A 19,540-nucleotide genomic window follows, 5' to 3' on the forward strand; every position below is an offset into this window, starting at 1 on the left:
ATTGCTAGGTTAGCTAGGAGACAGCAGGGAGAGAGAGCTTAGCAGGGAGAGAGAGCTTAGCAGGGAGAGAGACTCTGCTTTTATGATCCCTTCCCAACAGCATGGTCATCATTTTTTATTGTTTCCAGTTATAGAAAGGAGTGGATACAGGAATTAGTCTTTAATTCAGGCTAATCAATCTTAACTAAATTAGTGAACTATATCAGCTTACCTGGAAGGCAAAATAGGATTTTTTTTTCTTCTGCAATTGCAATAAAATTTCTTTCCAGGTAACTAACTAAAAAGAAATCTCCAGGAGAAATGGTCTCAGGTATACCAGGCTAGTCGGGACCTTGCCCTAAGGCTTGGACAACCTTGAACTTCTGATCCTCCAGACTCTACTTCCTGAATGCTGAGTTTACAAACCTGTGTTACTTTATGTGGATGACACAGTGCTGCATATCAAAACCAGGGCTTCAAGGAAGCTAGATCCGCACTCTTGTCAACTGAGCTACATCCCCAGTCCTAAAAGGACATTTTGTATTCTATTTTTTCTGTGTAAAGAAATTCATTTGTTTTTTGTTTGTTTGTTTGTTTGTTTATCCCAAATATTTTCTCTTCTTCATAGGAAAATAATTAGGTTTAGTAAAAAGGATTCAGTAGAAAGATGGTTAAAGTTAACTCGCACTGATTGTGGTATAAAATCCGAAGGCTGGGCTCTGTGATTACATGCTTATCTGAGAGCTATGCTCCTTTCCCTCGGGGAGTTTGCCCTAAGTAGTTTTTAATGTCTTCAGAATAACAACAGATGAGTAGTTATCCCGATCAAGTGTTTATTCTGTTCCATGCATATATGGAATCATTGAACTAATTCCCCCAGATCTCACCAGGAGACAGATATGTTCAAACACATTCCGTAGATGGGGAAACCCATCATGTGGTGGGTGGTGGTTCAAAATGGTGCTGTGTAGACTGTGAATGTGGGAGGAGATACTTTATCTAAGCAAAGGAAAGTGCAGGACAGCGGACATGGAGGAGAGTCACCTAAGTGTCACAGCGTATTTCTCACAGTGGCTTAGTGGCATTATGGTTACATGACTTCAGAGATCCCAAAGAAGCTGAGAGACAATTTTATGTTCATCTCTTTCTAAAACGACTAAAATGGCAAACACTTTTCTCTTCTCGGGTTGGACTTTGAAAAGGTTTCTGAAAACAAAAAGACTTTACAGATGTTGTGTAGATAGCCAACAAATGCGGTGATTCTGTCTGCAGTGGATAGGTGGAAGTTTGTGGGTGCAGAGGCACACCTGGGATGGGATGGATTTTCAGAAAGCTTGTGAGGGACCCTTGCCTGGTGCTTTTCCTGTTTCAATACTTTGCAGGTTCGGAGGATAAGACTGAGAGTTCACAAGACACTGAAGCTTCTTAATTTCATATTCACAATGGGGAGAGGCTGGAGTTTAGCCTTTGTGGGGATTCTCACCAAAGGCCTTTCAAGATGAGGTGCTCCTACCATGTTTACCACCAGCGGAGGCAGCAGAGGATGCTGAAATTCACTTCTGCTCTCCCTGCAGAGCAATGCTGTGTTTTCTTTGTGTTTGGAGCACAGTGAGAAGAAGACCACAGCTTGAGACAGGGTTGAATAGGTGGATCCTCTGGGGAGGCTGTGAAATGCAGACCCTAAATCAGTAGGTCTGGGTTAGGCACAGATTCATGTTTCTACTGAGGGCTTGAGGCTGCGCAGGAGCCTCTGGTCCATAGAACACACTGAACAGTGAGGCTTCTGTTAGAAGACAGATGAATGTTATTGGGCCAGAAGAGCCAAAAGAGAGGAGGAAATGGTGTGAACACATCCTTTTCTGAAAGTCTGGTTGAAAAAAAGAAGAAATAGGAAAATACTTTTACACAGCAGGTATTTCTCAGACATCAAGAAATTTATGATGCTGAGAATTTACTCTGTTCATAAGCCATAATGGGCTCTGAAAGTTTATCCATCTTTGGGTTGGGATTGTTATCAGATCTGACAGCTTTAGTTATTTTTGATACAGAAAAATCTTTGTCTTAGTGAATAAATGCCCAGGAAAAAAAATAGTGTTAATGTGTCTGTATGTAGAAATGTATGTGTGCCTGTCTTTGTGTATGTATGCATTTGCATATGTATTTGTATATAATATATATGTAGACATATGTTTCTTAATAATGTAACTGATCTTATAAAAACACTTTCAATCAAAGTGTCATATTCTTATACCTGAGTATACTTTCACTTGAACATATACCAAAACGTTTTTATCACACATACCAATATTTATGTTGGTTATGTTCTTTAACATTAGGTTGGTTAATATGCTGGTTTCATACGTTGGTCTTAACGCATGGGCGTTATAATTATGAGCCTGATGTTCATTCATGTCACAGCACATGTCCGACTGCAGTCTTCTCTTTAAGGCTACATGTGTATTTTTCACTGCTGAATTTTAACTCCAGAGAGCACACTCCACATGCCACCTTAATGGAAAATGTCTCCTCCATCCCTTCTCTAGGATCAACCTCCAATACATTATACTGCAGACATACCACTTCCTACTGTGTTTCAAATTATATACATAGGTTGCCTCAGCACTTTGAATTTTATAATTCCTTCTTAAGAGATATTTTTTTTTGTCTAATAGCCATAATTAAATGACTCAACTATGGATTCCTCTCATTGATTTCTTGTCTTCTATGCCTACACATAAGTGTCAAAATATCAGTTCTATTTTGAAAACATGGATATTTTGGAAGTGACATCTTAACTTTTGAATTGTCCTGTTAGAGACTGAAGAAACAGCGAACTGCTCTTGATGTCCTTTAGACTTTGTCTATGTTACAAGGTAGCGGTGTGGTATAGACTGGGGAAGACAGACTATCTGGTCCTCTCTTATTAACTTGGCTACTTTGTTGACTAGAGAGAAAGACCTAAACTACTTCAGAAGAGAGTAATTTGTTGTATCTTTGAAATTTTTTTCAGATTATTTTTCACAGTGTACCAATGTGGTTTTATTTGTTTGTTTTTATGAAATACTAGAGAAAAAGAGGCAGTCATTCATACATTGCCATTTTTGGTGTAGAACATTTTATTTTGCCAGCTCTTTAAATCCAAAACAAATTTATAGATTTATACCATGTTGCCATATTTTTTGCATATGGTTTTATTTATTTATATTATTTTGTAAACCTATTTCTTAAAGTTAAATCAAATCTAGAAATTTATTCATTAATTTACACAACTAACAACCAATAAGGTAATTGTTTGATGGCTGAATAACACTATATTGATACGCACTAATGTTAGCTTCTAAAATAAACATAATTTTATAAATCTTTCTGTAGACATGAATTCATTGTTCGTAAGACAAATTATGTTGGATAGTATTTCTGGGACAAAGACAATACAGGTCTATTTTAACTGTATATGTATTAACTATAATAACTGTGACGAAATGCCTGAGTCAGACTGCTTTAGAAAGAAAAAGATTGACTTAGCTCACAGTTCTGCAGGACCAAGAGTATGCCATTGTTTTTGTCCTGAGGAGGAATCTCTAGGCTTTGTTACTTGATGTGGGGAGAACAAGTGTGGACCAGACAGATGGCCAGAGAAGTGGAGCTTTTATAACAATCAGGTTTTATTAAGAAGTGCACTTGGGAGGAGTAAACAGATTCCATGAGAAGCAATCCTCCTTGAGGCTCACTTTGGCCATCACAAGGACCCCAAATTAAGTCCTACAGCTTAAAGATCTTAAAGCTCATCACTCAGAACTGACATCTTGTGGACCAAGCTTCCAGAAGGAAGCCTCTCTGGGGTAATACATATCCAAAGCATAGCAAAGGGTATGAATACTGATCATCCGGGATTTGATTTGGCCAAGAGGTACCCGATGGTGGTCAAGCCAACAGAGAAAAATAATTTCTGCCTCTTCCGTTCACCATCTCTTAGGGGTGGTCTTTGTTTTTATACACCACAATTGAGCCTCACATATCAATCTAGTTCCCAGAGAGCTGGTGGAAGAGACATGAGGAGAAAATCACACGGTGATGCAGCTGCCTCCTGGGTCAGGCTGGAAGTGGTCATATTCCGTTTCCTGCTAATACTCATGGCCAGACTTTCGTAATGAGAGTTTACCAAGCTGCAAGAGTATCCGTGGGATGAGGATAGTGGGTTCTTAAAGGCCAAGACAAGAAAGACCTTACCCACCAATTAAACACTAATGTGTTTTGATATAAATGGCCAAATTGCTTTCTAAATTACATGTCTACTCCCCGCAATAATGCAAGATGGTGTCCATCTTTCCATAAAATCAACATTAAGTATTTTTTCATTATGTTGGGTGAAAAAAATAGAACCTTGGTTTATTTTTGTGTTTTCAAATTATGAGTGATGCTGATCTCTTTAAAAGTTATTTTTATTGTCTATTTGTTTTCTGACTTCAAGAACTAGAGCAGGGTGGGAGATAAAGAGAGGCTTTGTCTTTCGGAGAATCACAGAAAGAGCAGTTAGGTCAACTGGGGATGGTGCAAAGGGGAAGAGGACTAAGATGATTGGGGGATGGTAAAAAGGACAGCCTGGGGTTACTAAATGACTAATATGCACCCAGAGCTGAAGCCAGCAGAAGCATTAGGTCTCCAGAGTCCTTCCACCTCATCATCTCTACTTTATACACCCCGACCTTCCACAGGGCCCCCTCCCAACAACCGTGACTGTTCAATGCTCCCCTGGCCATGGGTACTCAGGGTAGTCACTTGTCTTTCTCTTGCTCTTCACCTTAAACACCAAGGAGGGGATGATCTGTGATCTCATGGCAGCTCTTGGTCCAACGGAAGCACAAACGTGTACCTTGTGCAGAGTGTTGTGATCCCCAGGGAACTATAGTTCTTTCAGGAACATTTGGGAATAAAGAAACCTTTGACACTAACCATTATCTACATTATAATTCTAGGAAGATACGCTTGTTGCTACATACAACTGATCTCAAATCACTTCTTTGGAATCTGACCTTTAGTAAACTGGGTATTGTCTATGGGTTTGGTTCCACGGGACTTGGAGAAGCTCACAAATGGGACGTTGACAGCTACTCCCTCGGTGGGAGGAAACTGGTAAACTCTGACATACACCGCTCAGATGTTGTCCTTGGCTTCATTTTGGCTGATGACAGAACGCAGATAGTTGTAAGCCCAGCGGCCTGCTGCAGAATCATGAATAGACAAAGAAAATGGCCAGGGCTCCCTTCCCAGTTCACTTCCCATTCTCTGTGGTCCAGATGCCTTGCGTTCCTCTGCTTGGTGCCGCTGCAGAGGAAGGGACCCTTCTGAAGACTGTTTCTTCTGGGGGTGGGGGCGGGGCGTAAACGCTGTTATCCTATCCTCCTTAGATGGAAGTCCAATGTTAACTTGAGTTCAAGCTGTAATAAAGGCTTCAGGCTCGCAAGGAGTTCTAAAGGGAAATGTCTGAGATCTGGCCTCTCCCCCTTCTTGCCTGTGGGCCAGCTCTGAGAGCATCAGTTCCCATGGATGCGCGCTCTTGTCCTTGGCACTTGTTAAGAGAACCTGGGAACCGTAAATAAAAAGCCTGAACTCCCACACACTGATCTCTATATGATTTCCTGTTCTTAGCAGAGCGGAGTGTGACAATTGATTACCAGAGCAGTGAATAAATATTCACAGTTGATTTTAACTTGGCCAGTTTTATGTAAAACTAAACTGTCTGTAGGCAAACGCGGAGCTAGAACTGTTGTTTGGTGTTTGTATGAGAAAATAACTCTAAAGATGACCTCTGCTCTAGTTTAAATGCCCTGCTTTTTAAAAGAAAGCAAAATAAAAAAATCAAAAAATATATTTTAAAGTGTTTAGTATTTTCTAGATGTATATATTTAGGATGAGCCAGTTTTCTTTATAGGACTTATATATAGAATATATATAAAAATATTTTATATTTAGAAACAGCTAAGGAAAAATAGTTCATACTTTTAATGGAAAAATAAAACCAGGTTTTATATGAAGTAAAATATAATAGGCGATGGGCTTTAAACTGAAACACTGGGGGGCGGGGGCTACAAACACCTGCAGCTTACTTAGTTAGGAGTCCTTTCCTTCCAAGAGACAGATGGACTTTGGAGAGCCACAAGTGGCTATTTGTCATGTGACACATAATTCTCTCTCCCACCCCAGCCTTTTCCTTTGTCCTGGGATATTAAGTTATATTACACTGGAATTTATATAAAAAAACAAAAGTTCCCCTCTGGGAGAATAGGTGCCTCTCTTGGAAGCAGCTGTCTGGGACATGGCGTTTAGACAGAGTCTGAGATGAGAGGAAGTAACGGTTGTCAATGGGTGACCCAGAGTTTCAGTGGGTGGCCCAAGTGCGCTCTGTGTTTTAGTCCCTGAAATTATTTGTGATCCTAAGGGATTTTTGATCTATTGGAGAGGTGTCACAGAGCTATCGGTTGTCCCAGTTAATCATGGTTTCGGAATCACCTGTTACAAGCTCTGGTTCGCCACTTAACTGCTGGCCCTATCATCTGTCTAGCAGACTAGCTCTTGTCTCCAGGAAAACTAGCTGTTTCTGTGAAGGCCAGAATATTTACCATTTAACTCAGGATAACACTGTCTACACTGTTGTCGATTGGATGGAAACAATGTATCCAACACCCTTATCCTGCCACATTGTCACCCTAAGGAGGATTGTGGAGAGAGGGGGGGTTGGGAGCAAGCTTGAGTAGGGTGACCATGTCACCATGTGAGGGTAATGCTTGGGAAAGAAGCTGACTGAGATGCTCCCTCTCCTCTCACCTGCTTGGTGACAGGGAATGACACATTTTACCTTTTATCCAGGTTTTGTATGATTTGAGTCCTTTTTTTTTCTGAAGAGTTTTGAACCCAGGGTTCTTAGACTAAAAGTTGCTGGTAGACCTCTGGCTTCTGGCAGGGTGTTGTTTAGGGAGAGAAGAGCTCCCCTACCCTGTAGGCCGTAACTGAAGGCAGTCAGAGCTCTCTACTCTGAGCTTGTCTGAGTCTCACAGGCTTACTTAGTTCGTAGTTTCGATCTTGTCGAGCATTTCCCAAAAATCCTGCTGTCTTTAGACTCTTGAGCACCCCCTTTTGAGGAGAGATGAGCATGAGACAATCAGTTTAGGGTGGCCTGAGACAACAGGGAGACGGTGCGCCCCTCAGTGTAACTAACCATCATGCCCCTCCCACCACATGCAGTGGATTTTTTCATGTTTCCATAGGGACCCTGTTCTCTGTTGCTATGGAGTCGTACTTGATTCAGAGGCACCTACCAGAAAATGCGGGAGAAGCCTTTTGTCCATACGCTGCACCAGCAGAAATTCCAATTTTCCCACACGCCCACGGGAACCCACTCTCGGTTTTCTAGTTGGGGACTTTTGCTCTGCTAGGAGTGAAGACACGGTTTGACCTAATAAATAATGCAGGGGGGGGGGGGCTTTGCTGTTTTCCTGATTGTCAGTACTTCCCGGATACTTTGATGATTATAAATAGAAACTATGAAGTTAACCCTAAAGAATTCCACTGTGAATTTAAGATAGGCTCAATGCCATTCTGATGGAAATCTTGCCTGCTGCTCTCTCTGCCAAAGCTTTAGTTTCTCCAGAAGCCTAGGCTAGCAGAAACAATGTAAAGCTGCCTCACCTTCTGGAAGTGAGTTTCTGAAACTGCAGTCTTTACAGGGTAAGTAAGATGTTCACAGGCTTGATAATTCATGCAGCCTCATTGCTGGGACAGGTAATGGCTATGGTAAAAGGTCAGAACTAAGAAACAATTTTGACTGGCCTCTTGCTCAAATCTTTTTAGGAAAAAAGATTTTAAATGATATGAAAACCATGTTTGATCTAAGCAAACTACCACACAACATTGGCCAGAGTTGCCTTTCTCCCCCTCCTCCAATCTGGCATAGTGACTGTCAGTACATTTAACAGATAATCCAGTGCTAAACCTAAGGCATCCATCTGAGCCACACACATTGCATAGACTTAAATTTTTTTTTCTTCAGCTGTAGCATTAAGAATATCTGAAGTTCTAGACTCAGTCTGTTTTCAAGATACAGGAATCTACAAAAACCTGAAGAGAACTCAAAGTTGCAAGAACATTTTTGCTCAATAAGGGAAACTTCCAGGTCCCAGAGGGACCCTGGAACGAGTCTTTCTGACCAACTGGGCCACAGTAGTGGCAAAGATTCTACTGCATGGTTGAGTGAGGACACAGGACCTGTGGATGCTTATGCTTCAAAGCAGCAGTTGAGTTTGTCCGTGAGTAGAAAGAAAGCTCCACCAGAGATGGAGCTGTCCCAGAAGAACAGAGGCTTCCAGAAATTGAGCATTGGGTGCTGCTATCTGGATAGTTAATGTCTTTCATGTGGCCGATGGTCTGCTTCTCCTGCAGAGCTCATTGCAGATAATTTAGGAAATGCCATTAGTTCAATACACTTTCCCTCCCCCATTTTTACGTAACTTTTATTAAATGTGTCCTTTGACAGTTTTATACATGGATATAGGTCATTCAGAACACTGTTGCCCCACCGGACCTGCTTTTGACCTCTTTCAGCCCCTCTCCCTCCCTCAAGTCCTGTTCCCACACTTATGTCTTTTAGTTTTGCGACCTGTCCTGTTTGATAAGAGTTATTTGTGGTATGTTTTAGTGCTAATCGCTGGATCCTAGTGGGTTCATCAGTGAGCAGGCAGCTACGGATAGTGATGCTTCTCCTAGAACCCATCAAGGACCAGTAGCTTAGTAAGAGGTGGTAGGGTTTTCCATGAACCTCTTCCACATCCACAATTGACTGCTGACAGGCTGTTGGGGGCCATGTTTAGCCAAAACAACCACAGCAAAATCTCTCCGAGAGTCTAATACCTCCTTGGTCATAGGTTCTATACCACATTTATATTACTAGATATGAATTCCCTTTTGTGGAGTGGGCTGAAAAATCTAATCAAAGGATTAGATTTGTTCCCCTACAAGAGTCATGCCATGGTGGTACCAGTGGGTACATTTTCTCTGGTGGGTTGGTAGATACCCTTTCTTAAGGACTACTTTAGTCAGTTAGATCCCCTGGGATGCTTGCAGTAAAAGACATGTCTCAAACTTATTTTAGAATGGACCACCCCCTCCATCAAGCAGCTCAAGAAAGGGAAAGTTTTAGCTGAGTCCACAGGTATAGCATAGCCTGCCTACAGCAGTGACTTCACCGATAGGAACAGTGTTGTCTCATTTCTCTTCCAGTTTTTGAGTTATTATCAATAGAAGTGTGTCATGGCCAACCATGGCTTATCAAGAAGTAAAGATGTCAAGATGTATGCATATAAAATGTAAAAATATGAATCAACATATAAATGACCGCTCTGGCAGAATTAAATCTAAGATTAATGGGGGAATTGCAGTTAAGTTTAAAACTCGACCTTCAAAGAATGTAAAATCCCTTTGTTTTTTTCCCCTTTTTTGGGGGTCTTTCCTGATGTTCTATAAAGTTGGCTGATGAGTCTATGGTCAGATAATCAGATTATAATTAATGTTTATGCTTTTTCCTTTCGTATTTGTATGTTTTTATATCTAGTGGTGTGTGTGTGTGTGTGTGTGTGTGTGTGTGTGTGCAGGGGTTGCTATAATGTGCCCATGCTATGTGGAGTCGCATGTGGAGGTCAGAGGACAGCCTTTAGGAGCTGATTTTTTCCTTCCTGCATGGGGTCTGGAAACAAACTAAGGTTCACAGGTTTGTGTAGTAAGCAGTTTTACCTGTCTGGCTTCTGTTTCATTTTAGTTTTTTAATGTAGAGTCTTGATGTATTACCTAGTCTGGCCTTGAACTCACACTCTCTGAGACCCTCCAGCCCCAGCCCCTTGGCTGGCTGGGACTGTAAGAATATGCCTCTGTACTTAGCGTGTGATATAATTGTGTCTGGCTATGTTTATACTGTGTCTCTGATTTGGGGATTAGTAACACTGGCTTGACTTTCTATGTGACAAAGGGTACTGAAGACCATGGTACTTGCCCAGTTCCCTGGGTCATGCCTAACTCACAGTATTCCTCTAACATGTCTATCTATCTGGTCCCCAAAGGCATCTTAATTGGTGTTCTGTGTAGTTTTTTCTTTCTTTCTTTTGGGACATTCTAGTAGCTAAGTTCCCCCAGCTTGTTTGATTTCTTTCTTTCTTTTTTTCTTTTTTTTTTTTTTTGAATAGATGAAATTGCTTAATTCACATTTTCCTTAAGGTGTCCACACTATGAAGCCAAGGTCCCAGACAAGGAAAGCAACTAGCAGTTAGTATTGATTGGTTCTTGGCTCTTGGGCATGTGGACTTGCTTTGTTCCCAAGCGGGTATATATGTAAAAGGAGAGTAGGGACCTGGGGCATGGGGCTCAGAGTCCAAAAAGGAAGTGTCTACAGATCACTACTGAGGAGGAAGAGGGCAGGGATGGAGAGTGGGAGAAGTATAAGCCCAGCCATTTCCCACTGCCTTCTTAGCTTTCCCCAGGATTCGCTTCAATTACAAATATCTGATTCAGATGCAGTGGCTGGGAGCACATAGCAATCAGGTGAACTAGGGCAAAAACTATTCTGAAACGCACCCCACCCCCGAGCCCCATATAGAGGGATCAGGCCAGGAGAATTGCCTTTCTAAGAACAAGACAGGTTGGTGTGCACTTCCGGTGGCAGCTTCACAATTTTCTCATTGACATAGATGAGACAGAGCTCAAGGGACTAATCCACCTGGGGCTAACGCAGCTTCCTTCTGGTCCCTTCTCTAATTATAAGTGAGGAATTTGAAATCCTGTTCAGAGTGAGTCAGAGTGGGGTTGTGTCATCAGACATGCTGGAGGCTGAGTTGTTAGGAATATCAATGTAACAAACTAGAGTTTATTCGGGCGTCTGTTGCCTTTCTGAAACAATGGTTCATTAGTCTCATATTTCTGGAGTCTTTTATAATCAGCCTAAACAGACCAATATGAGAGTTGTGGCCAAAATCCACAATGCCTGTGTAAGTTCAGAATTACATGAAAACTCCACTTTCAAGCAATGAATAGGATTATGTGCTCCACAGATGGCTCTTTTAACCCTTATATGGGCTTTGTTGCAACTGTCTGTTTCAACACAAGTTTTTGGCTTTGTTTTTCCAGTTTGAGTTACTTGCTTCATTGAGGAAAAGCTTAGGAGAGCAGCACATTGTGACACTTCCCCAGGTACAGTTCGTGAGAGGGTTCAAAACCAATGCTTCATAAGTATTTGCAGAGCCCATGAACCCTTACTGAAACTGCAGGACTGAGAGGGTGGCTCAGTGTCAGGGTGCCTGCCAGGTTCAATCCCTGGAATCACAGAAGAAGAAAAATTAAAAAGACTCTCACAATGTGCAAACTTTAAGACAGTCCAGATGTTTTATTCCTTTCCAATCCCTTGGCATATAAAGTTCCTGGATCCCTATTGGAAAGTTTTCTTCAAGTTGTATATTTTCTAAACAGCTAAGTTTACATGCAACGAATTGTACATGTTTAAGTACACACATCGGTAAGAACTGACATAATTGGTACAAAGCCACGAAGCTCTTACCCCATTCACAATAGTGAGTCTGCTCATTAACCCCTTCCGTTCAGGCTTCTCTTTGCTCTCCTCCTCTGGCAAGCATCACTCTGTCCCTGTGCCTGTACATTAGACTGTGTTTGTAGAGCACCGTGATTCTTCTGATGTCTCATCTCTTCTCTCAAGCATACCAAATCTAAGATCCATCCATCCTGGTGGGTACATCATTAGCTCATTTCCATTTTGCTGAGTAATTTATATGCATAGTCCACAATTGATTTGCCCTTTCACATATTTATGGATGTATTCCATCTTACTATCATTTTAAAAACGATGCCTGAGAAACTTGTGCACAAGTGTTTGTGTGGTTTTTCCCTTTCTTAGGCAGTTATCTGTAATGAAATAAAAGAATTGTTTGACATTTGGACATAGGTGTTTAAATCTACTTTGTGACAGCTCAAAACTGGGAGCACCCAAATGTCTATCACCATTTGAGAACGTTCTGTCTTCTTTTGAGGAACACACTATTATTATATGACCTTCACTGTCTAGAAAAAGTCTTTTCCCTAAAGTTGTCTTTAATATTTGTATAATTATGGCAGATTTTTTTAAAAGAATCACTGTTAGTACTCTTATTGGTGTTTGGTCAACTTAATACAAGATAGAATTATCTGGGAAGAAAAATTTAATCAAGAAAATGTCTTCATTAGATTGTTGATAGGCAAATCTGTACTATTTTTTTTTTTTTTTTTTTTTTTTTTTTGATTCACGGTTGATGTAGCAGAGCCAAGCCCACAATGGATGTTGCTGTCAGTGGGAAAGTGGTCCCACGTTGTTCAAGACAGTAGGCTGAGCAAGCCATGGAGAGCAATATGGGGTGTTCCTCCATGGCATCTGCCTCAATTCCTGCTTCTAGGTTCCTGCTTTGACTTCTCTCAGAGATGAAGTGTGCCCTGAGAGTTGTAAGCTGAAATAAACCTGTTCCTCCTCAAGCTTCCTTTGGGCATGGTGTTTTTATCACAGAAACAGAAAAATAATTAAGAGAGCATGTCTTTTCATGTTTAAGGCATTTTTGTTATTATATTTAGCACGCAATTTTTACATTACTTCTTGCTTTTTAAAAGAGTCTCAGTCGATTTGAGGTATTTAGACCATTTCACAAAATCTAGTTGATCACTCTTGCCATTCGGTTTGCTGTCTGTGTTCTTTCCCTCCTCTGTTCTCAGTTTCTTCCTTCATTGGTTCATAACTATAACAGTTTTTCTGTTTTGCTTGTTTTAGGGCTGACATCATCCATACTAGTTAACCATTCTTACTTCTAATTTACAGTTATACTTTAGAGAGAGGGTTTTCTTCTCAACCCGATTCCAAAAACACACAGATAGAGAGCAGAAACTCAAGCACTAGGAATGGTAAGGGTCTTGCAGATGGCTGACGATATTTATTCATCTATGGGAATAATTCAGATTGAATAGCTCCTTGTTTTCCTCTGGTTGTCAACTACATTATGAAAATCTAGCTGTTTGTCACTCTGGGTATCAGGAAGAAGGGGAGCTGGAGTGACTACTGAGTCTGTTTGACTCTTTGTCTACACGGATACCACATCATTCTGGAAAGAAAACCAAGAAATATGGTTGATTGCTTGGTCATTCTACTGTCCCTGGCATGATGGAGATTTAGTTAATAGAACAGGTGGGAAGATTAATTACCAATGTCTACCAAAGACACTGTTAGCAATAACTCTGTATCTGTCCTTAAGAGATACAATGACACTGTAAGAATGGACAGAAAGAAATTTTGGGTATTGAAGCTTTTCCATAGTTCTAGGTGCCTAATGTGCTTCTACTTTCTCCATGATGGCTATCCGTCTAGGGCCACTATTCTTAAAGTCTTCTGGTGGCTATGGGGTAGTGTTTCTAAACTCAAAAAATAGATTATGTGGCTGTGGGGTGGGGTATTAGGAGGAGGAACTGCAAGGCAACTACTTCAGGTCACTTTTGCATGTAACTGTTCTGAAAGTGTCCACTTTAGCCTGTAACTGTTCTAATGGTGTCTACATCAGCATGAAACTTTTCTAAAAGTATTCACTTTAGCATGTAACTGTCCTAAAGGTATCCTCTTTTGCATGTAATTGTTATAAAGCTGTTCACTTTATCATGTAACTGTTCTAAAGGTGTCCACTTTTACGTGTAGCTGTTGTAAAACCATCAAGTTCATTAGCTTAGATATTGTCTCTGTCACAAGACCTTCCTTGATATCACCCCAATTGAAATTAGTTAACATCTTCCCTTAATTCCCACAACACATTCTATGATAGCCTTTGGAGAGATACTTTACCTTCTATAATTTACAGTTTAATTATGGCATTGTCTAGTTTTCATATTTTCAGAGCTGTGTACCACCACAGGACCAAATTTTAAATATTTTTTTCATCTCCAAATCCTGTATTGTCCCACACTTACCTAACCCATTAATATATCTTTTGTATGGAGTGCCCTATTTGGACATCTCATATACACACAATTATTCAATATCCTCTCACAGTTTCCTGTTGCTCCTGGCTCTACAGACCAAGAGTTGCTAGTTTGCCAGACCCAGTCTCTGTTCATGATTCCAAATGTTGCACAGTATCCCGCTCTTGTGTCTCTTCATAGAAAGGAAGGGGAAACAAAATGGCCAACTACTGGGCAGTTATTTTCAAGAGATACTTTGACCAAAGAAGCAGAGTTGGTTGTATCTTTGTCTTTAGGACACGGATGCATCACCTGTACATATTTGGGCTCTGCAGACGTCTTTAAGCTCCCCACTCTTTTTTTTTTTTTTTTTTTTTTTTTTTTGCCCTTTCTTCATCCATAAGAGTCAACCCAAAGGTTGAGCAGAAGAGAAAACACTTGGTGTTGCAGTAAGGTGGCTAAAGTGCCTCAGCATTTACAAGAGAAAGAAATGAGGCCCACAGCATTAGTGATGGGATTTAAATGGATTTAGGAGCTGAGGTTGAAACGGGAGCCTAATTAGAAGATTCTAGGGTCACCAAGTCAGTCTTCACCTGTCCACCAACAGACAGGCTGTCCGAAGCTCTCACTTCAAAGACTTGGCCTGCTTGTCTCATCTCTCTATGAGGGAAAATATGCTTTGGCTGTGCAGCCTGATGTATGTCCAGCTGGATGCAGACTGTGGGTAAAGGTTCAGCTTATATCTGGCCTCAGAGAAACATGGACAGGGTATTTAATGTTTTCTGTTTAAAAGGATGAGAAAAAAGTCTTGTCAAATGGAAATTTTGTGCTAAGGCTCTCTCTCTCTCTACCTCTCCCTGTCCCTCCCCCCTCCTCTCCCTGTCCCTCCCCCCTCCTCTCTCTCCCTCCTGTGTGTGTGTGTGTGTGTGTGTGTGTGTGTGTGTGTGTGTGTGTGTGTGTGAATAATGTAAATGCAGAGGCCACAGAACAACTTTAGATGTCACTTCTCAGGAGCCATTCACTTTGTTGTTTTTTTTTTTGTTTTGTTTGAGAAGGGGTCTTTATTAGCCCAGAGCTCACTAGCCCCAGGGATTTGCCTTTTTAATCTCCCTATTGCTCCCCTTGCTCCTCCTCTTCCTCCTCCAGCTCCTTTTCCTCTTCTTCCTCCTCTTCTTTCTACTCCCCCTTCTCCTGCTTCTCTTCTTTCTTCTCTTTCCCCATCTTCTACCTACTTTTCCTCCTCTTGTTCCTCTTCTTCATCCTCCTCTTTCCCTGTCTTCATCTTCATCTTCTGACTTGGATTCTGTAGATTGAACCCAGGCCTTCATGCTTACAAACAGTTTACTGACTGATCTCTCCCACCAGCTCCATGTTATCCTAGTTTTTAACTGCTCTTTAAAATTAAGAATAAAGGACATGGGCAAGTAATAATTTAAAAGTCTCTCTGTTCTTGTAGATGAGACCTTATGATGATTCTGCCCGTGCTTGAGACCAAGTTGTTGAGCACTTGCTAAGCTGAATGCCTTTCTCTTTCTTGGCTAGTCCCCTTTGGACAAAGATACATGGCTAATTCAATATGTAACATACTTGGTTTCCCATGAGGGGTTAGTCCTGTTGGCTCAGCACCTGAGTGAGTGCCATGTCTGGGAAAACTGCGGACAGGTCAGGATCTAAGTCAGGTAAGCAGAGTGAGTTGCTGTCCCTGTGTAAGGAGCTGTCATACTTAGTGCCTCTGTAGGCTACATCATTGTCCTCCTCAGTCACTGAGCAATTTGTAGCACCTCCTGCTTCTCTTTGTCTCTGGTCATCTGTGGACACTTGTGCAGGGATATTGTTAGAGCTGGAGAGTTGGAGGCGGTGGGAAAGAACACAGAAATGGACACTGGATGACAGAGTCAGATGCTGTGTGAGGCTTATTATACATGAAATAGAGTCTCGAACTCTTCCTATCACCTGGAGGCAATACTCAATGATTCCATTAGACTAGGTTTTAATTAAGTTCCTCCCACACATACACACTCCTAATTAGTTTTCAGATAAATTTGGCTTTTTTTTTTTTTGTCAACAACCCACCCACATTTTGTTTCAGACTTTGGTGAAATGTTAGCTCAAGAAATTTATTAAAATTTTCGATTTTAAAATTAGCCAACACAGATTAATTTCTACTCCCTTTATAACAAAGGAGACCTGCTTTACTTTAAAGATAAATAACATCTGGTTTCTAGAATTCTTTAGCACCTTGAGGGAGGAAAAAAATTGCTAAGTAAACCTAAATGCTCTCAGTCCATGAGGCAAGTAAGACCAAGTCTTCTCATGGAGGCTAGCCTATGATGGACACCGGCATTCAGAATATGGGAGTCCTTTGGACATGCTACCCTTTGTCATGTAGAGTACAGAGCTTGCTCTGTGCTGTCACCCCACCTTCTCGTGCATTTTAACTGAATTGTGAGAATTTTAGTACAGTCAGTTGTTGTACTAAACAAGAGTGTCCATATCTAAATTGAAACAGATAACAGGAAGGAGCCTTACAAATGAATGCCACCTGCAAGGTCACACAGGTGCACAGAGATAGGAGGAGATTAGATCCTCAGGTCAGCATACCTTGACTTAACTTGACAGCAGAAGTAACATATTGAGGGGGGGGTGATATATCCATAAGCTATGGGCAATTTCTGGTTTTAATTACAACTAAAGGTATAAATATTCTAAATCAAATATTACAAGATTACCAAGTGCTTTTGTGGAATTCTGGTGTCGGGAAACTGTACTGTAGCTTAGAATCTCATGCTCAACAGGCATGACATCTAACAACTAAGGCACTAACATATTAAAACTCATTCTGGTAGCAGTAAAACCTTCTTCTGTCCTCTGGGTGCAGGCTTCTTACCTTCTCTTGCACTTTCCAAAGTTTCTTTCTGTCCTGCTGTCCCACATCCTGCACCAAACAAAGCATCTAACTCTCTTTGTTGTTGTTGTTTGGTTTTAACCCCAGGCTTTTGCTTCATCCCAAATAACTCTTCCTTCCCATGTCTCGTCATGTCTGAGGTCAAGACTCTCCAAGTGACCATAATTGTGAGTCTTATATATTCATATAGTCATCTGTTACAGATCCATAATTATTTGTACATTAAATCTATACTACATATATTATACCAATAATTATGAATAAAGCACACAAAAGAAGAGTTAACGACATTTCTTGTTGTATTGTATAGAAAAGCAACTAAAAATGACCATGGTCTATTGTTTATATGAAGAAAAATACATAGTACAAAAAATAGATACTAAAACAACCACAAAAAATACTACTAGTGTACAAAACTAGAGATGAGATGTTCTTATGTACTGATTTTTTTTTTGTGGTTAGTCAGTAAATGTATTTCGCTTTTACAGTAAGTGTAATTTAATCAAATGTATCTAAACTCAGGGTAGCATACTCCATGGTTAAGTAAAATGTTGTAACTCTAAGCTCTTTCAATTAGCTCTCATAATTACTTATATATCTAGGTATTTTAGAGACTATATAACATGTGTGTATGTGTGTGTGTGTGTGACACACACAGTGTGCTTTCCACTCTGCTGTGTCATTGTGTGAATACAGTCACAACAGAAGGCAACCATTGTTTCCAGTGAGTATATCATGTAGAGGAAATGGCTTCTTGACCCATACTGCCACCGTTGGAATCCTCATATCTGGCTTTATGATTTGTTTCTCCATGTACCCTCTTACCAGTACTAGGAGGGTATGTTTGGGACCCACTGAAACAGATTGGACAATTTCTCTTGACGATGCTTCCCTAATCTAGTGTGAAGTAGAATTAAGCAGTAGAGATGGAGGAATTTACTTGGAAATACCAAAATAAAAGGGGGGATTGTTTGCTTATATGGTAGATTCTAAAAGAATGGAGAAAAGGCTTGAGGAAGATCAGGAAGCATGCATGTTGTTTTTAAGTGATATGTGAGCCTAGGGTGCGTAACAGCTGTGTTGTTGTTGTTTTTCTTGTGCCAACTTTCTTGGTTTGACTGGTTCTTTTTCTCTCTGACAGCTCACTGTGCTGATAAATGTGTCCATGGTCGCTGCATAGCTCCAAACACCTGTCAGTGTGAGCCTGGCTGGGGTGGGACCAACTGCAGCAGTGGTAAGTTCCCACCTGCCATTGTCTATCTTTGGTGTTGTTGTAAGGGCCCATTTTCTGTGGGTGACTCTGAGCCAACGCTTCTGCCTTCATCCCAAGCAGACGGTGGTGTGGATTGCCAATCTAACTCATTCACATGGTTTCTCCTGAAGCTGTGCCTTTGTCTTAGAGGGCACCACTATTAAGTGAGTAGAAAGAAAGTTTCCTAGGGAGGAGAAGTAGGCAATGTACTTACTTCTCTTGTCTCTGTCAGGATCAAAGAGGAGCTGGGGTTTAGTTTTCTCCCTCAAGGAAGGCCATTGTGTAACATAGATATGGTGGTCTAATTTCTGTTTTTAACTTGATTTAAGAAAGCTACTTTCTTGGTGCTTAAAGTGAGCCCCATGTTGAATTTAGTTTAGAAACAAAATGGTGTGATGCTAAATGCCCATTTGTCCCTGAATTCTGAGATGAGGGCATGCTTTTTGGATGATCCTGGGAAAGTAGATCTGCAAAAAAAAAAAAAAAAAAAAAAAAAAAAAAAAAACAAAAAACAACAAAAACATTTTGATGCTTGTCTAATGAACCACAGCATTCCATATGTCTTTGTTATGTCAGAGTTAAACTTAAAACAATGATCTAGATTTTTAATAAGGCTGCCACCAAAGCCTCCATCTTCAGAATCATGAAGTTGGGATGATGGACTGTCATAGAATACTGTTGCTTTCATAAATTTTGCAGCTAAAATTTCAGTGTTCTCATAACTTTTTGCAGTGTGCCGAGCTGTGCCTTTTTCTTTACAATCTTAAAAATATGAGAGGAAATGGAAATCTGATACTATATTACAATGAATAAATCATTAAACCCATACAAGAGAAATAATTGTTTTCCAAAACTGAGCCAGCACCTCTGACAGCCCAAAGAATATTCCTTGCTACCAACTACATTTTTGAGACTAGTCTAAAAGAATTATAACTTTCCCAGATAAGCTGGCTTCTGAGACTTTCGCTCACTTTCTGTGGGATTGGGGAGATTCTTTTTTAGTTCACTAAGAAGGCTTTTAGACTAAGGGCATTCTTGGCTGACCCCAAAGCCACATCTCTAGGGGAAGCTTTTATGCTGCCTGTGTACAGAACAGTCAGTGTGAAGAGCTTCTTTGTTATAACTTTGATAGGGACTCTGTGTGTGTGTGTGTGTGTGTGTGTGTGTGTGTATGAATGTGTGGATTTGTGTGTGTGTGATAATGAATGTCATATGTGAATATTTGTGAGTCTGCTCCTGATAGGCACCTCTATTCCATAGGTAACTGTGTCAGGGTTTTGTCTCACTCCTGCTAGAAAGCAGGGAGTCAGAGTGAGCATTCTCTTCATAGGCTATTGAGGTAGAGGGTCTGGGATGTGGGATTTGGCTTTTGTCCATTTTCCTCTCTG

General features: G+C 40.7%; 1 protein-coding gene across 1 annotated transcript in view; it reads left to right on the forward strand.

The window, feature by feature from the left end:
• The window catches only part of MEGF10 (multiple EGF like domains 10), a gene marked incomplete at its 3' end in the record, with an annotated part of 152,035 nt that overhangs the window by 53,061 nt on the left and 79,434 nt on the right, over positions 1–19,540 (forward strand). The window contains exon 5 of the mRNA XM_080920011.1: positions 18,042–18,134. Within this exon, the coding sequence (XP_080776137.1) occupies positions 18,042–18,134 (93 nt within the window). The remainder of the gene's footprint in view (positions 1–18,041; positions 18,135–19,540) is intronic.

The sequence above is a fragment of the Micromys minutus genome (assembly GCF_963924665.1).
Source record: "Micromys minutus genome assembly, chromosome: 8".
NCBI lineage: Eukaryota > Metazoa > Chordata > Mammalia > Rodentia > Muridae > Micromys > Micromys minutus.